We start from the raw sequence: 15251 nt of genomic DNA, 5'->3' as shown, positions 1-15251 counted from the left end.
TTTTTTTTTGAGGGGGGGGAGGATTTGGGGTGGATTTCTATATATATATATATTTTTTTTTCCTTCTTGTTTCCTAGATAGAAGCAGTAAAGTAGCCCAGGGCCTTTATATCCCAGAGTTGTTAAAGAGATTCAGCACCGATAGGCAGTCAGTCTGTATCGTGATTAAGACAATCAATATGATTATGAATGTGTTCAGTTAAATGTGTAGGGTACGTTAACCGTGGCCATCCCGCTCTCAAACAGCTCCTCTTCTCTGAGAAACCTTTTTGTTTTTCTTTTCTTCCCGCCTTGATTTTATCAAGTCGTGAAGAAAGAAATCCGTTTTCAAAAAAAAAAAGCCACAGAGGTGAAGGTGTTTGAGAGCGATGAGACGGATCCTCGTAGAAACTTTGCGAGTCCTTTCCTACTTTGTAAAGAGAGGGTGTGTAGTCTGATTGTGTCTGTTTGTGTCTGTGTGTGTGTGTGTGTGTGTGTGTGTGTGTGTGTTGAGTGTGTATGTGACCAAAAATGGCCATCACCTGAGTTGGTGGGAACAGAAACCAAACAAAGAGGGAAACTTAATGACCTCCTGAGTAGAAAATACTTTAAGAAATCTGAAACTTTATTTATTTTGCTTACAGTTTTGTTCTGTGTGTGTGTGTGTGTGTGTACATTTTTGTCGACGGGAGGAGGGTGAGAAATGTGATTTTTTAAATTTTTGCCTCATTGTGAGATTTTTTTTTACGTGTTAAATGTTCCTTTGCATTCAATGGTTATGTTTTGGGTTTCCTGTTTTTAATCAGATCTGGGGGATGAGGGTAACTCTAGCTTACTGAACGGCAAACTTATTTTTTTTTGTCGCTGTCGTTTGCATTTCTTCTTTAGCCAAACACGCCGCTCAGCCCTGACATCAGCCAAATAGTCACCGTTTTTTTTGAGGGGGGGGGGGGAACAATGTCGTATATTTTATGATTATCACAATGCATGTTTTTCACAGATCTTCACACACTCATACACACACTCCAGCTATATTTTTACTGTACCTTCCGATAAGATTTTAACAGAAAATTTTACCTTAAAACCTCAGATATAAACACAGCTACCGTCAGAGGTGCTTTGTTTTTGTTCTGGGCCAAATTTTGTGTCTTATGACGGTTGTTTTTTTTTTTTTTTTTAAGTCTGATTTCTAGCAGAACTACAGCGGTGTTTCATAGGTGTTTTTATTAATATAAAACATGAACAGTAAAACGCACAACGGGTTTGTTTTTGTGTTTAAAATCAAAGCTTTTCAGTTTTGTTATTTTAGGCGCAAATGTTTAGTATTGACGGGACATCCACGGCAGAAGAAGCAGAGATTGATTTCTACACTTAACAGCAGCCTCAGTATACCAGAATGCATTGCAACCATACGAAAAGTTGAGATTTCTTTGCCTTTTGCTCTGCATTCAGTATCGCAATATTTTTTTAAACTTTCACTTAACACATACAGTATAACTCACAGGTGAATCCAACAGGTTAGGACATGGTAGACAACACAGGGTGACGGGGAAGTGGGTACACACCAAAACAATTTTAATTTGAACACTTAATCTCAAAGTCACAACACACAATCTGACATTTTTCTGAGTATTCATATCACTAAGTTATAGTCGCTCAAAGGTGAGGAAGTGTTTTGGTTAACTATTTGGACAACTGGTCATTAGGCCTCTATTCTCTTCTGTAGTAAATAATAATTCAACTGAAATAAACTCTCTTCCTGTAAGGAATTATTATGAATCACTTATTTCTGCTTTTCAGTGCAGACTGAAAATGTCATTTCTGTTTTCTAATGAATTGGAATGACTTGATATTTTGACAGTCTTGTGGTTTCACATTCGGTTAAGCCTAAATTTTATAAGTGTTTTAGAAAAGACCCAAGAAAATTAACTTGACGTGCATTAAAAATGTTTTGTTCTTAGTATCTATTTTCATACATTTGAGCCAGTCAAATTAACACATAAATAACCTCTGACGCAGGCAGCAAGTGACCTGAAGTAGTCATGGATAGTTGACTTATTTTTGCAGAAACAAGTAGAAATCTTTTATTATGTCATGCGTTCGACATTTTTGCCAAAGACACGAGTTGTGATAATCAAAATAATAATTCTGTGTTTCGGTTTATGGGGCTGATGCATCGTGGGTCTGAGCTGTCCTGATGTTTTGTCTTTTTCAACAGTATACCAATAATTTTATCTACAAGTTGAAAATAATTTGAATTGATCTTGATGTTTTGTCAGTTAACATAAGGATTTGAATATTGAACACCAGTCACGGTCAGTTTATCCGATCAGAACCTCGGAGGTCGTTATGATGGAGCGTACGGGAGCTGCTGAGCTTGTTTCATGGTGTAACACAGTGTTGCCTCACACTGCCTTAAAAACACTTGTCCTTTCTTACACATTGGTACTGTCTTTTCTTTTTAAACTGGAAAATGTTCACAGTTACACTAATCTTATTTCAATGTGTTTCACGACACTAAAATCACAAAAGACTGGAATTTTAGTAATCTCACTGGTTGAGTTGAACCTCAGTGGGTGAAAGGCAAAAATTACCTTATTAGCAAAGAGGGGGAAATATGATCTAAATATAAATATTATTAAAATCTAAAATGCGTATTTTATGCACTGCTGATTGTGGTTTTCATGATAGTTCAGGATGTTGTGACATAATAATGATTGGGGAGGGTTTGGGGGGTGTCAATATTTGAACTGTTATGTATAGGTTGTTTTATGATGGATCCAAACCAAAACTAATGTAAAAAAAAATGGAATTCTTCACAATTGGCCAGCTACTGCTCACATTATTGACAAGTGGTTTGTAATGAGCCGGTCCTCACAAGAACGACGACAGTGTAGGTAGGCCTATAAAATTCAGCCGGCAAAAACAACCTATAGTTACGTTTATGCCATCTAGCAGCCGTAGTAATTATGACCCAGAGAAGTGACACATTTCAGATGACGTATGTATATAATGTAAGGTGGCTTGATAAGTTGAGTTTGCCTCGTTAGGAGGGGGCAGGTTGGGTCACTGCCAGATGGATAGTGGACCTCTGAAGGAGACCAGTGTTTGCTTCCCATTTTCAACTGTGAGCGTCATGTTTCCGACTGCAAGTCAGGACATTTTTAAAAAAAAAAAAAGTGTTGCCATGATGATGAGGTTGCATAACTTTAAGGAAGTATAAACCACATTTCAAGTGACCCTTTTGACCCAAACCATGATCTTTCCCTGACTCTACCCAAGTGGTTTTTATGCCTAAACCACACCAGACCTTAAAGGTATACCATGCAGGATTTTCCCCAAAACAACAACAACAACAACAACAAACCAGTGTATAGACTCATACAAAAGTAATCCTTCTCAATCATCACTTATGACCCATTCAAGTGTGTGGCGTTGTATTTATCTACGGAAACTCAGCCCTCTGCCTGTATTTTGCCTTGTTTTCTTATTATTGTTGCTGTGTTCGGGATGCTTCTGGGCGCCAACCTTTGGGCAGCGGGTGTGTAGCCCCCAGTGCAAGTGTGAGGTCGGGACTCGTAGCGTAGCAACCAGGTTACATCACTGTCTCCGTCTCTCTGCCACAGTGGACAGGATGAAGCTCTGCATTCACACAAAATCCGGCAATGTGGCTCCTTCCCACAGGGTTGTGCTGAGGTGTGGGTGTGTTTATTTGTGCTTTACAACGTAACCGCTGTGAAACAATCAGAAAATAAAGTTTTATTTATCTGAATGCAAACACCAACACAAACGACAAATCCTGCATAGTATATCTTTAACCACAGAGTAGTCACACCACAAATCCATAATTATTTTTTAACAGTGATTTGTAACAGTTTTGGAAAGGCAGAGTGCATTTCTATGGCTGCTAGATGGCGTAAACGTAACTATAGTAACTAAATGTAACTATACTGTCTTTTTTTTTTATGAGGATGTGTTGATTTTAGCAGCTGATTACTTCTTGTTTTAAGACTAGTCACTGATATTTGAAGGTTGGGGAGGAAAACTTGTCTTCAAAAGTAAAGGTTGAACTGAAAGCTGAAGTCCCCAAAACTCAGGAAGTTCCCTATAGAGGCTTAAAATACATGGTATCCACTGCAGTGGGTAGTAAAACCATGTCATTTTAGAATAAAACATGACTTTGTTGTTAGCATTTAAACACTACAGCATCTATAAAGCTTTGACAACATGCCAATGACTTATTTACTCTGTGATTTGGTTACATCCAGCAGCAGGTTGTATTTTTGTAACCTAATAAAATGTTTTCTTGGGGTAAAAGCAACGTTTAAATCCAATATTTTCCCTAGACTCCTCTCTTCTAGTTTGCTGAACATAAGTCTGCTGTGCCAGCTTACAGAAGGCAGGCGCACAGTCTGTGGAAATATTGGATTTAAGGGTTGGTTTCTTAGGATATTGCATCATTGTGGGCAGATAGTATACATCTTTGGGATTACAATACCCTCTGAAAATACAACCTGCTGCTGGACAACAGGTTGAAAAAAAAGTTTTGACTTTTCCACTAAGGCTAACAATCATGATATATTGTTGAATCCAAGCAAAATATTTTTGATCTTTGTTGAAATGACTGTTCAATTTTTACGAACTAGTAGGCCTACAATAGTAGATACGTGGTAAATGTGGTGTGAGCTTTTGAGGAACAACATATGAAAGAAAATCTCAGTGACTAAATGCTAGAGGAACATGAGTTATCGCCACCTCAATGATGTAAAATTCAACTAATGCGGTTAATGTAGTTCTGAGAAATGCTTCTGTTAATGACTACGTAACAAGAACTTCCCATTGTTCTTCATTTGGGGGGTTAAGAAAATTCAAACAGCCCAGACTTGAAACTGGAAGCACTTTAGCAAGGAAGCAGTATTTTCCCAAAAGCCACAAAATTTGCCAAAGTTGCCAGCTCCGCAGCTCTTTCAAAATACTGTTACTGACCAAGATTTCGTAATCCTCGCTTCACAGACTCCTTAACATGACTCTGCTTTTTTTTTTTTTTGCTGTCATGTGTCTTGTCTGTACAGACACGAAAAGCTTAATGGACTCATTGACTGTTGCCTTCTCTCTCTTTCAGTGACTGTACTGGATTTAGTTTTTGTGTTCATTCCTGACACACACTCCCATTTCAACGGCCTGTTTTTTGTTAATTTTTGTAGATTTTTATCAGATGAGGCTGAAATTGTTCAAATGTTTTTTGTTGGTGTTTTTGTTCATGTGTGTGTGCGCCTGTGTATGTGTTGAGTTAGAGTACCCCGCCCCCCCCCCCCCTCCCCCACCTGCTTTAAATTGTACTGGGTTTGGGTTCAGTGTGCGTGCGTGCGTGTTTGTGTGTGTGAATCAAGTCTGGTTATGTTTTTGTACCTCAAAACACTGTCAATAATCGTGGTAAACAATAATCTTTTTTTTTATTGTCATGGAATTTAATTTGGGAACAGAGCGAATGGAGCGACTGGCGTTGGGGGGAGGGAGTGTGTGTGTGGGGGGGGGGAAATAAACTGATTGTCCTTCATTCTCTCCGGCATGCTTTAACTTAAAAAAAACAAAACAAAACAAAGAAACAAGGTGTAAATACTGTTTTATAATTTCTGTCTTAATGAGTTTTGAAGATGAAGAAAGTTATTAATAAACCTGAGATATATTTCTCTATGGATATTTGTGATGGTCTCATTTTTCCTGAAGAAGCATGAGGATAACTGGGAATTGATAAAATGATTTTATTTATGTATTATTACAATTGTTTTCATTATCGATGAATCTGTCCGTTATTTTCTCAATTAAACAGTTAGTCGTTTGATCTATAAAATGGTCACTGTTTCCTAAAACCAAAGGTGCAGCCTCAAATGTTTTGACCCAACCAACAGTCCATAAATCAAATATATTCATTTTATCATAGAAGACTAAAGAAACCAAAGGATAGTCACATTGAAGAAAAATAGTATTTTTTCTTAAGAAATGCCTCAAAACAATTAATCGATTCTCAAAATAATTTTGTTGCAGCTCTGGATTAAACATGTGCCAAGACACAAAAGATGGGAAAACTGAGGAGCTGAAAAATAAAAGTCAAACTGAAATTAAAATGTATTTTTCCTAAGAAAATTCGTATAAACACTCACTGGCCACTTTATTGGGTACACCTGGACAATCTAATGCAATGTTTCTAATATTTTGCCCCCCTCATGTATGTTATATATATATATTTATACTTCCAATATAATGCAGTCCAGTACAACACAACCACCAGCTATGACCTCAATAATAAACATAAAAAAGAATTATCACATTTCTGATAATGTCAACAAAAACTGATCATCAATAAGCTTCATAAAAGTAGAATTTGTGGAGAATTTGTGGCAGAGTTTTTGCAGGTGTACCTAATAAAGTGGCCAGTGAGTGTATGCCCTTGGTGTTTGGTTTGTGTTCTTATTTGGTCAGTTTTGGGCTTCCATAAGACTTGGTGTTGTTATTAATTATCGTAATGTTGTGCCATCTGTAATATTTAAACACTTGATTTTGATATAACCATTTCTAAAAACTTTCCGTGCTAAATACGGTAAGGAATTCATTTTCCTTCCTTTTTCCTTCTTGATGTAAGTTTTCTTTGAAGCAGTATTCAGTGTCGGTAAGAGCAGATAATGTTAACTGTTTTTCAGTCATGTATGAAGTCCCATGAATGACACATGATGACAAAACATCCACTTATTGTTTGTTCTAGACAATGTTGCAGTCTGTCCCACATTCGTCATTGGTGGCTCGGAAGTTAGCGCTGTTGCCTCACAACAATTAGGTCCTGGGTCCTGCAAACCCTGGATTTTTACATCACTGGGAATTTTGCTTGTCAAACCGGCTCTGCAGGATAGACCGAGCCACCCACAGAGGAGAAATAATGGCTGAGGAGTTACAGTTTATACTTCAATACAGCATCAGATTACACATGATCTAATGAAACTGCCTTTTGTCTGTTGATCTAGGGAAAGTACACAGAAACCTGCTGTTAGAAGACAGAAATAAGAGAGGGCATCTCCCATCACATTGTTCTCATTGTATTAAATTACATCCACCACAACTCCTCCACCACAACTCCTCCAGAGATCTCAACAGAGATTTTCGAGTGACAGAGAGCCACTGCTCAGCTCACCTACACTGAGGCAATATCTGGCCAGAGGATCCCAAAAGTTTTACTGTGAATACTTCATATGGTCACAGCTGACACATGTTGTCATGTTGACAAGCGTCACAGTCAGATTTGTCACACACTAACATTTTCTCAGAGCTGGTTTTTCATTTGACACAAAGAACTTAAAGCTTCAGCCTCTGCTCTTGTTGTGAGAGTCAGTACAAAGACAACATATCAGGCTGTTGTCTATGACTCTGATACATTGTAAGTGTGCTGGGACTAAATTCAGTACCTCCATCATGGTTAACATTGTTTTCATTATTATTAAAATAAACAACCATGACTTCTCTTAACATGTATTAATGACACACAACAAGTTTCCGTCATGTATGTTTTCTTCAAACTACAAAAAAGAAGCATCTCTGGAGAGTTTTAACTCTCTGACAATGCATGCTCGGAAGTCTGCAAATATGCTAATCATGTTTCTTTAAAAACCTGATTTAGATCATCTGTTCAGGGTCATTTCTTGGCATCTGTTCTATTTATGGGGTAAATACAAAGCACTGGTCATCTAGTTGTTGCACGTTCAGAAACCAACTTTAAAATAAAACAGGGCAAAGTGAATTGAACTTCCGCCATTTAAATTAAAATAGAGTCAAACAGGATGCGAAAGTGCTGCTCCAACACTGCTAGAAGCTCGGTGCTCCGACTGCTAACAGGAGAGAAAATTTTCGTCAGCAGTAATGTGTAAAGTGATTCACATTTGGGAAGTTAAACAATGTGTCAGTGTTGAAAAAGCACACCCTTGAATTATAATTACTAAGGGCACGCACTTCACGTCCAGACAATTCAAATCTTTCCACTGATGTTCTGTTGGCTGATCAATCTGCACTGGATGATCAAAAAAAAAAAAACAGTGTTGATCAAAACAAGACTGTGCTGATTTTCAAGCTTTTGCCCCGACGTCCCAGATAAGTTTGATAGTGAAAATGAATATTTTTAAAATATAAAATTGAGAATTATTGCTTTGATGTGTGTCTGATCTCTAATCTAATCTCTAATTACAAGGCAAGCGCTGTTTTGACATAAAAAGAACCCCCATTAAGACAAGTTATAAAAGAAACACAAGGACTAATAAAAATACATATATATAGGTTATAATAAAATAGAAGATTAAAATAAGCTAAATTCATTCAAAACTACAGTGTAGTTACAGTACAGTGACAGATAAAAGTAATTCACCGGAAGGTTTTCTTAATCTTCTTCCAATTTTGTGACAGATTTTCAAACAAGCAGCCTTGTTTAATTCATTGCTTGTTTATGTTTCACCAATTTCAATTTTGAATTAATTGAGGTTGTTGTGAACTTGTTAATATTGTCTTTTGTTTCCCGTTTTACACCCTCAACACTGTGAAGACATCTTTTGAGAATGAACATATCTAAGAATATTTGGATTTTGTAGTAATGTGTCATACAATCTATTTGTAGTGTTTTGGTAAGTGATAGAAATGACCAAGGCCAGCATGTAGGTTTTGGGGGTCATCTGCCATTTGGGTAATGGATATATATTTTTTGTGATTTTTCTCTTTCTTTAACCTTCTTCAAATGTAAATGTTTTTGCATTTTGGGTTGAATTATGGAGCTCTAATTTGTACCAAACCATTAAAGCATTTGGGTCTCTGCTCATGTTTACTCCCTTTAATTTACTCTATGTTACGTGAGGACATCTAATTATACCAGGTCTGAATACTTCTTGAAAATAATAGTTATATCATGTAAATAGTTATATTATGGCTCATGGGAGACTTAGAGGTGTGAAGTTCATCATCATAGTTACAAGTTGAACGTTATTTTTCATTATTTATTCCCAAACAATGTCTAACAAAATGTCTATTCTAGCTAATACTATTCACAAAGTTTATGAATTGCTCTACAGTCTGAGAGTTGAAGTGTCTGTGTATTTTCCAACAACTAATCTACAATCAAACATCTAAATAAAATCAACTCTGGATCACCTATCTGTTCACCTATTAAAGTGTTCAAATCAATCATTTTAATTCACAATTATTGAAGGTTACTTGTGGGGTTCCCCAAGATTCAGTGTTAGGCCCATTATTGTTTATTTTTGGGTGGCTGTGGCTCAGAAGGTAGAGCAGGTCGTCCACCAAGCAGAAGGTTGGTGGTTCGATCCCTGGCTCCTCTAGTCCGCATGTTGCAGTGTCCTTGGGCAAGATACTGAACCCACAATTGTTCCCAATGGCTGTGCCATCAGTATGTGAACGTGTGTGTGAATGGTTGAGTATAGAAACATTGTGGGGCACTTTAGGAAGTTTTGTATTGCTCCTGATGAGCAGGTTGGCACTCTGCATGGCAGCCTCTTCAAGTGTGTGAATGGGTGAATGTTGGCATGTAGTGTAAAGTGCTTTGAGTGGTCGGTAAGACAAGAAAAGCACCATATAAATGCAGTCCATTTACCATTTGACATTAATTTATTTTGTTGGGGTAAGGACATGAAATGACTTGTGGTTAGAATGGAAAAGGAATTGAAATTTCTAAAGCATTTAGCTAGATGGAATTTATAATCTTTGGTAGCAAATTCACAGAGCAAACTCATGATCAATGATGTTGAAATTGAAAGTACGTCTAAAGTTAAATTTCTGGGTGTGATAATAGATAGTAAATTACGCATGAAAGCGCATATAAATGACATCAAAGCAAACATTTCAAGTCAATTGCAAAACAAGGGATTTTCTAAATCAAGTTTCATAATATACCTTATACCACCTCCATGGAGTTCTATAAATAACTTATTGTGTGAAAGTGTCAGGAAATACATATAAAACAAATACAAAATACTCTCTTTTGAAGTTAATACTTCAAAAGAGAGCCAATAGAATTGTTAACAAAACTATATCAACAAATTAAATTAAATTAAATTAAACTAAATTAAATTAAAGACTCTATAAAATTTCGTGGTTCAAAATCATGTAAAGAGTTAAAAAGAAATTATTACCTGAAAGCGTCCAAAAGTAGTTTAAAGTGAGACAAAGTCGATTTGATTTGAGAGGAATTTGCAGGTTTATAAACATATTGTAAGGAGTAATGTAAGAAATTATTGTAAAGGGGTGAATTCATGGAACAGCTAGTGAAGAATTTACTGAAAAAATATAAAAATGTATGATCTGAACGACACATTTGCATAGTACGATATTGGAAATAATAGATGGATATTGATACTGAATATTGTAAAATTGTTGCTTGATGTCAAAAACAATACTTTTTCAGACAGAAGAAATATTTATGTTTTCAGATTTGATAATTGAGTAATTGCCTTTTAAAAAAAATAAATAAATAATTCACACGTTTCTCTGTTATTGATTGCAGACTGAAATTAATTCCTAATTTCACAGTTTGGAAGGAAAATGTTTTGGTATTGCTCTTTGATTTCTGTAATGATTGTATAAGTTGCAAATACATTCTTTTTTTGTTATGGCAATAGTGGGTTTTTTTGTTGTTGTTTTTTGTTTTTGCTTTTTACATAAAGTCCACTATGTTTATAATATACTGTAAATAGCATCAACAGTATGTATTATTGCACATTGTCTCCCTCCTTATGATGTGAATGATCTGCCTGATCTCCCAGTCATAGCGATACAACCTGAAAGTACAGATGACTTACCCCGCCATTACACTATATAGGGAAGTGGTGAAATACTAGATTGCCCTTGTTGTGTAACTCTAAACAACAAGCAAGTCTACTATAGTGGATGGAATTTCTTTTCACTTCAAAAGAGCTGCAAAGCCCAGAAATGTTTTGCTAAAGACGTGAGAAGCTTATGAAATCACACTTTCATATGATTTCATTTAATGAGCATCCACCCATTTGTGTGTATTTCTCTGAAACTCAATGGTCCTTCAAGATATTATTATTATTATTATTATTATTATTATTATTATTATTATTATTATTATTATTATTATTATTATTATTATTATTATTATTATTATTATTATTGTTATTATTATTATTAGATCTTTTGCAGTTAAAATACAGAGTTGGTGGAGTTGGAAGGATGCTTCCTGTACACTGTTTAAACATCTTAGACTGTGGCAAATGCCAAACTTTTCCCATACAGCTTAAAACTACCCAGCCACATCTTTTTGCTACATTACATTCTTCTTTTTATAATCTTTGACTGAAATCTGATTAGCTGGATAGCAGACTTTTTAACTCATTGGAGTTTGAGCTGGATTTTGTTGCCTTTGTTTCCAGTCTTAGTTTAGTGCTAAGCTAAACTAATCAGCTGCTGGCTGTAGCTTCATATTCACAAAAAACACATTAAAGTGATCTCAGCTCTCCACCACAAAGCGAATAAGCCTGTCTCCCAAAACATTGATCGATGGCCAGAGTGTGGCCATCGAATCAGCACATTGTGAAATTTGCAATGGTTTTCAGCCTCAAACAGGAGCAGGAACTGTCTTCGTGAACTTTGTTCAACTGTTATAAAGTACAAGCCTCTAAACATTAGATTCCAAACATAGTTTTCTGTCTATAATTGTTTTGAGATATTTGAAATTGCCTACTTGTGTGATTTCAATTTGCTTATAGGAAAGCAAACAACAACTTTATTTTCTTTTAATATTTGTCGCTCCATGATGACAGATAACTGCTTTTTTATTGAATCTGTTTGCATTATGGTGTGGAATGGAAACTTCTGCCTGTTTAGTCAAGTAAAATTATTGGAGTAAGTGAGGTCAAGCTCTTTGACATTTTAACACGCGTGTCCTTAGGAAGGCTATTATTATTGTTGTTGTTGCTGTTGTGCACAATGTCAGCAAGAAAATGTATTTTTTAGGGTAGTGGATAGAAACACTACTGATAATATTGTCCTTTATGAAATGTATCTTAAATGTTATGTTTCTTATGTAATGTTGTGTAATTGTGTTTTTCATGATTCCAAAATAAAAATATTCTTTAGAAGACAATACATGTATAACCAATGCATGAAATGATTTGCATAGTATATATCAAATCTCGTTCCTAAACAGTATATTTAACACTGATATTAACTTGAATTTCAGTGTACCTGAGCCTGTGCATGGTGGCATTGTGTAAGTACAGGATTTCGTCACAACGTATTGTGAGCGTAACAATGAAGGCCGTCCCACTTCCTTTTTTTGGAAGGAAAATTCCTTTGACGAATGGCAAGTGTGTATAAAAGCTCTACAAGTCAGAGCAAGTAGACAGTACAATAGTGACAGAACAACTGCTGGGATAACCAACCAAACTAACAGAACTTCTTTTCTACTGACTTGAACAGGTAAATTGACTTTTCTTGTCATTGTTATTTTTGATTTTGACAGTCTTAATATGGAGGAAATTACAGTTTCTTTAACACACTCAGATGCCCGTTGTGGCATTATACGCTGATAGAGGATTCATTCTGTTGCTGTCATATGAAAATCTTTGTATTATATCTAAAAATGTCAGTTATTCTACACCATGCTGCGTTTCCAAAGTCGTCCAACATTTGTAAGCTGTAGATCTTTCTACAGCTTACAAATGATTTTTTAAAACTGATTTTTTAAATTATATCAAATGACATAAAATTAATTTCCAAGTGATAAATGCATCACAGTATTACTGTATAAGCTTCTTGTAGTCAAGTGTTGATGCAGTAGTGATAAATCACTGCAACAACAGACATTGATGTACTGTAACCTTTACACCAGAGAGGAAACAATTATTATTTACATAAAAATATAGTGGCATGCTAGTAAAAAGGCAGAAATAAAACTTCTGCTATATTTTCCTAAATGTTAAATGATTCATGGACACTGGAAATTTCTTTGTCTTCCTGCAGATCTTCCTAAATTCACAAAAAGATGGAATCTGAAATGAGATGCAACGTGAGCGAGATGTGGAGCCACAAGATAACCAAGGGACTGGACTTGGAGATTTCCCATCATCCACTGACAATGAAACGCGTAGCCAACCTCATCATCGCTGTAGAGAAGATAAAGGCCAGCACGTCAGAGTCAGTGCTGAGCACCGAGTTCAGAGATGAAAACCTGCTCAACATCTTGCTGGACAGCATTGTAGAGGGTAATTGCACAAATTACAACTTATTTCAACACTATTGCATGAAAAAGACTTACTGAACTGTTTAGGCGGTTAACATAACATACCTGAATTGAGTTATAAAATTATTTGCAGTGGTCATTGCATGAACCTGCTTATAATTTCCAAAAAAGCTGATTGAAACTGAAAATTTAAAAACAAAAATGAGTGCTGAGTTTAAAGTTTGTTGTTGGCCTCTTTTCCCCTCAGAGCAAATTGTGTTCGAGAGTGAGTCAGCTCCACCAGTTGAGTTCTGCAGTACGGGCGTGCACCCGTGCAGTGTGACTGACAGCCAGAAGAGGAGCTTGGTTTTCTTTCAGGACACCATGGAGCTCCAAGCTGTGATGCTGCAGGGAGGCAGTGAAAACCGCAAAGGTAATTGCGTGTGACAGTTAGATCTGATGGTTAGGATCTGACTGTGCCTGCAGCCTCTCCAAGCAGACTTCATCACAACTGTAACAGACTGTCATTCCTGATTGGATGATATCTGATATTGCTTTTAATGAACCTGTATCCTCTGTTCAATCCTCAGTTCACTTGAACATGTCGACGTATGTGCACCCTGCACCTATCACTGTGGCCAGACCTGTGGCTCTAGGCATCAAGGACACAGATTTCTACCTGTCGTGTCACAAGGATGGTGATGAGCCAACCCTGCATCTGGAGGTAAAACTCTTAATAAATCTCACAAAAAAGACAACACACTTTGAAGTACTGTACAGTAGTCTCTATCGCATGCGCCACATTTCTCAAAGCTGTAACAGTGACCGAATGATCATCATCTGAAAGGGACACTGCACATTTATAAATAAATTTACATGTGATTTGAGCCACTAATTTTTTCCAGTATGATGGTCAAACTTTCTGACATTTATCTTTTCTCACCTCAGCGAGTGGACGACAAAAACAGCCTGACGAGTATCAGCTCGGAGAGCGACAAAGTACGGTTTCTCTTCTACAAACAGGACACTGGGAAGAATATTAGCACCCTCATGTCTGCCCGTTTTCCTGACTGGTACATCAGCACTGCAGGGCAAGACAACAAGCCATTGGAAATGTGCCAGGCGACCGCCAACCGCTACCGAACCTTCAACATCCAACGTCAGAGTTAAAAGCTCCCAATTATACACAAAGTGGAGAGTGGATCTGCATCTGGGGGGCAAATCTGGTCCCTTTTTAACATAACATTTTTGTATTGAACATATATACTATGATTCAGCTATTTTAATTCAAACAATCATCAACAAAGTCGTGATTTTAAAAAGTATTGCCACTGTTTGCTAAAAAGACTCCTGTAGGTTTTACAGACTGTCCATTCACTGTATGTACTAAGTACAGAAAGTGAAATACTAAGTGTATTGACATTGTCAAGTTTCACCACAAGGTGACATCCTTACGCTGTGTGAGTGTGTATTTAATATGCTGAATGCCATCATACTGTTAATGCATTTATTTATTTATATATTTTTATAATATTTATTTATCTATTTACAAAACTATTTAACATGTTATAAATAATTATTCAAATGATGTGCAGAGAATCTTCAATAAATTCTATTAATTTAATCAAATTTGTGTATCCAGGTGTTTAATATGCTCTCTCAGGATTTGGTCACAACTCAAACAGGGATATATGACCACAGACGTATCACAACAGACATTAGCTGTTCTTAAGACAGCATTCTTAAGATGATTTTTGAGTCTGTAGTAATCTCCTCCAACTCTTATTATTTCCAGTGCACACAGAAGATTACCAATGGCGGCTTAGTTATGGTCCGAACAGTATTCCTAAATTTTACAAAAGCATTGAACAAGTGAAACAGATTTACTTTGAATGTTCAACACTAAACCCAAAATATCTTAACTACACAGCCACATGCTGCTTTTAAGACAAGATTTTGGAATGTCTAACCTCTACTCTAGAACTAACCCAGTTCCTATCTATCTGCAACTCAAAATCAAACAGCTACTGAGGCACCTAAGGAATGAA

The 15251-nt window shown here is 36.4% G+C and overlaps 1 protein-coding gene across 1 annotated transcript; it reads left to right on the top strand.

Moving 5' to 3' along the window:
- Positions 1 to 12359: 12359 nt before the first annotated feature.
- Positions 12360 to 14765, top strand: LOC122971140 (interleukin-1 beta-like). Its single transcript, XM_044337675.1, has 5 exons — positions 12360 to 12461; positions 13005 to 13246; positions 13472 to 13636; positions 13794 to 13927; positions 14152 to 14765. The coding sequence occupies exons 2-5, from the start codon at positions 13027 to 13029 to the stop codon at positions 14371 to 14373; spliced, it is 741 nt and encodes a 246-aa protein (XP_044193610.1). The 5' UTR covers positions 12360 to 12461; positions 13005 to 13026; the 3' UTR covers positions 14374 to 14765.
- Positions 14766 to 15251: the final 486 nt, after the last annotated feature.

Source organism: Thunnus albacares, chromosome 2 (assembly GCF_914725855.1).
Source record: "Thunnus albacares chromosome 2, fThuAlb1.1, whole genome shotgun sequence".
Classification (NCBI taxonomy): domain Eukaryota; kingdom Metazoa; phylum Chordata; class Actinopteri; order Scombriformes; family Scombridae; genus Thunnus; species Thunnus albacares.
This window is presented reverse-complemented; position numbering and strand designations above follow the sequence as displayed.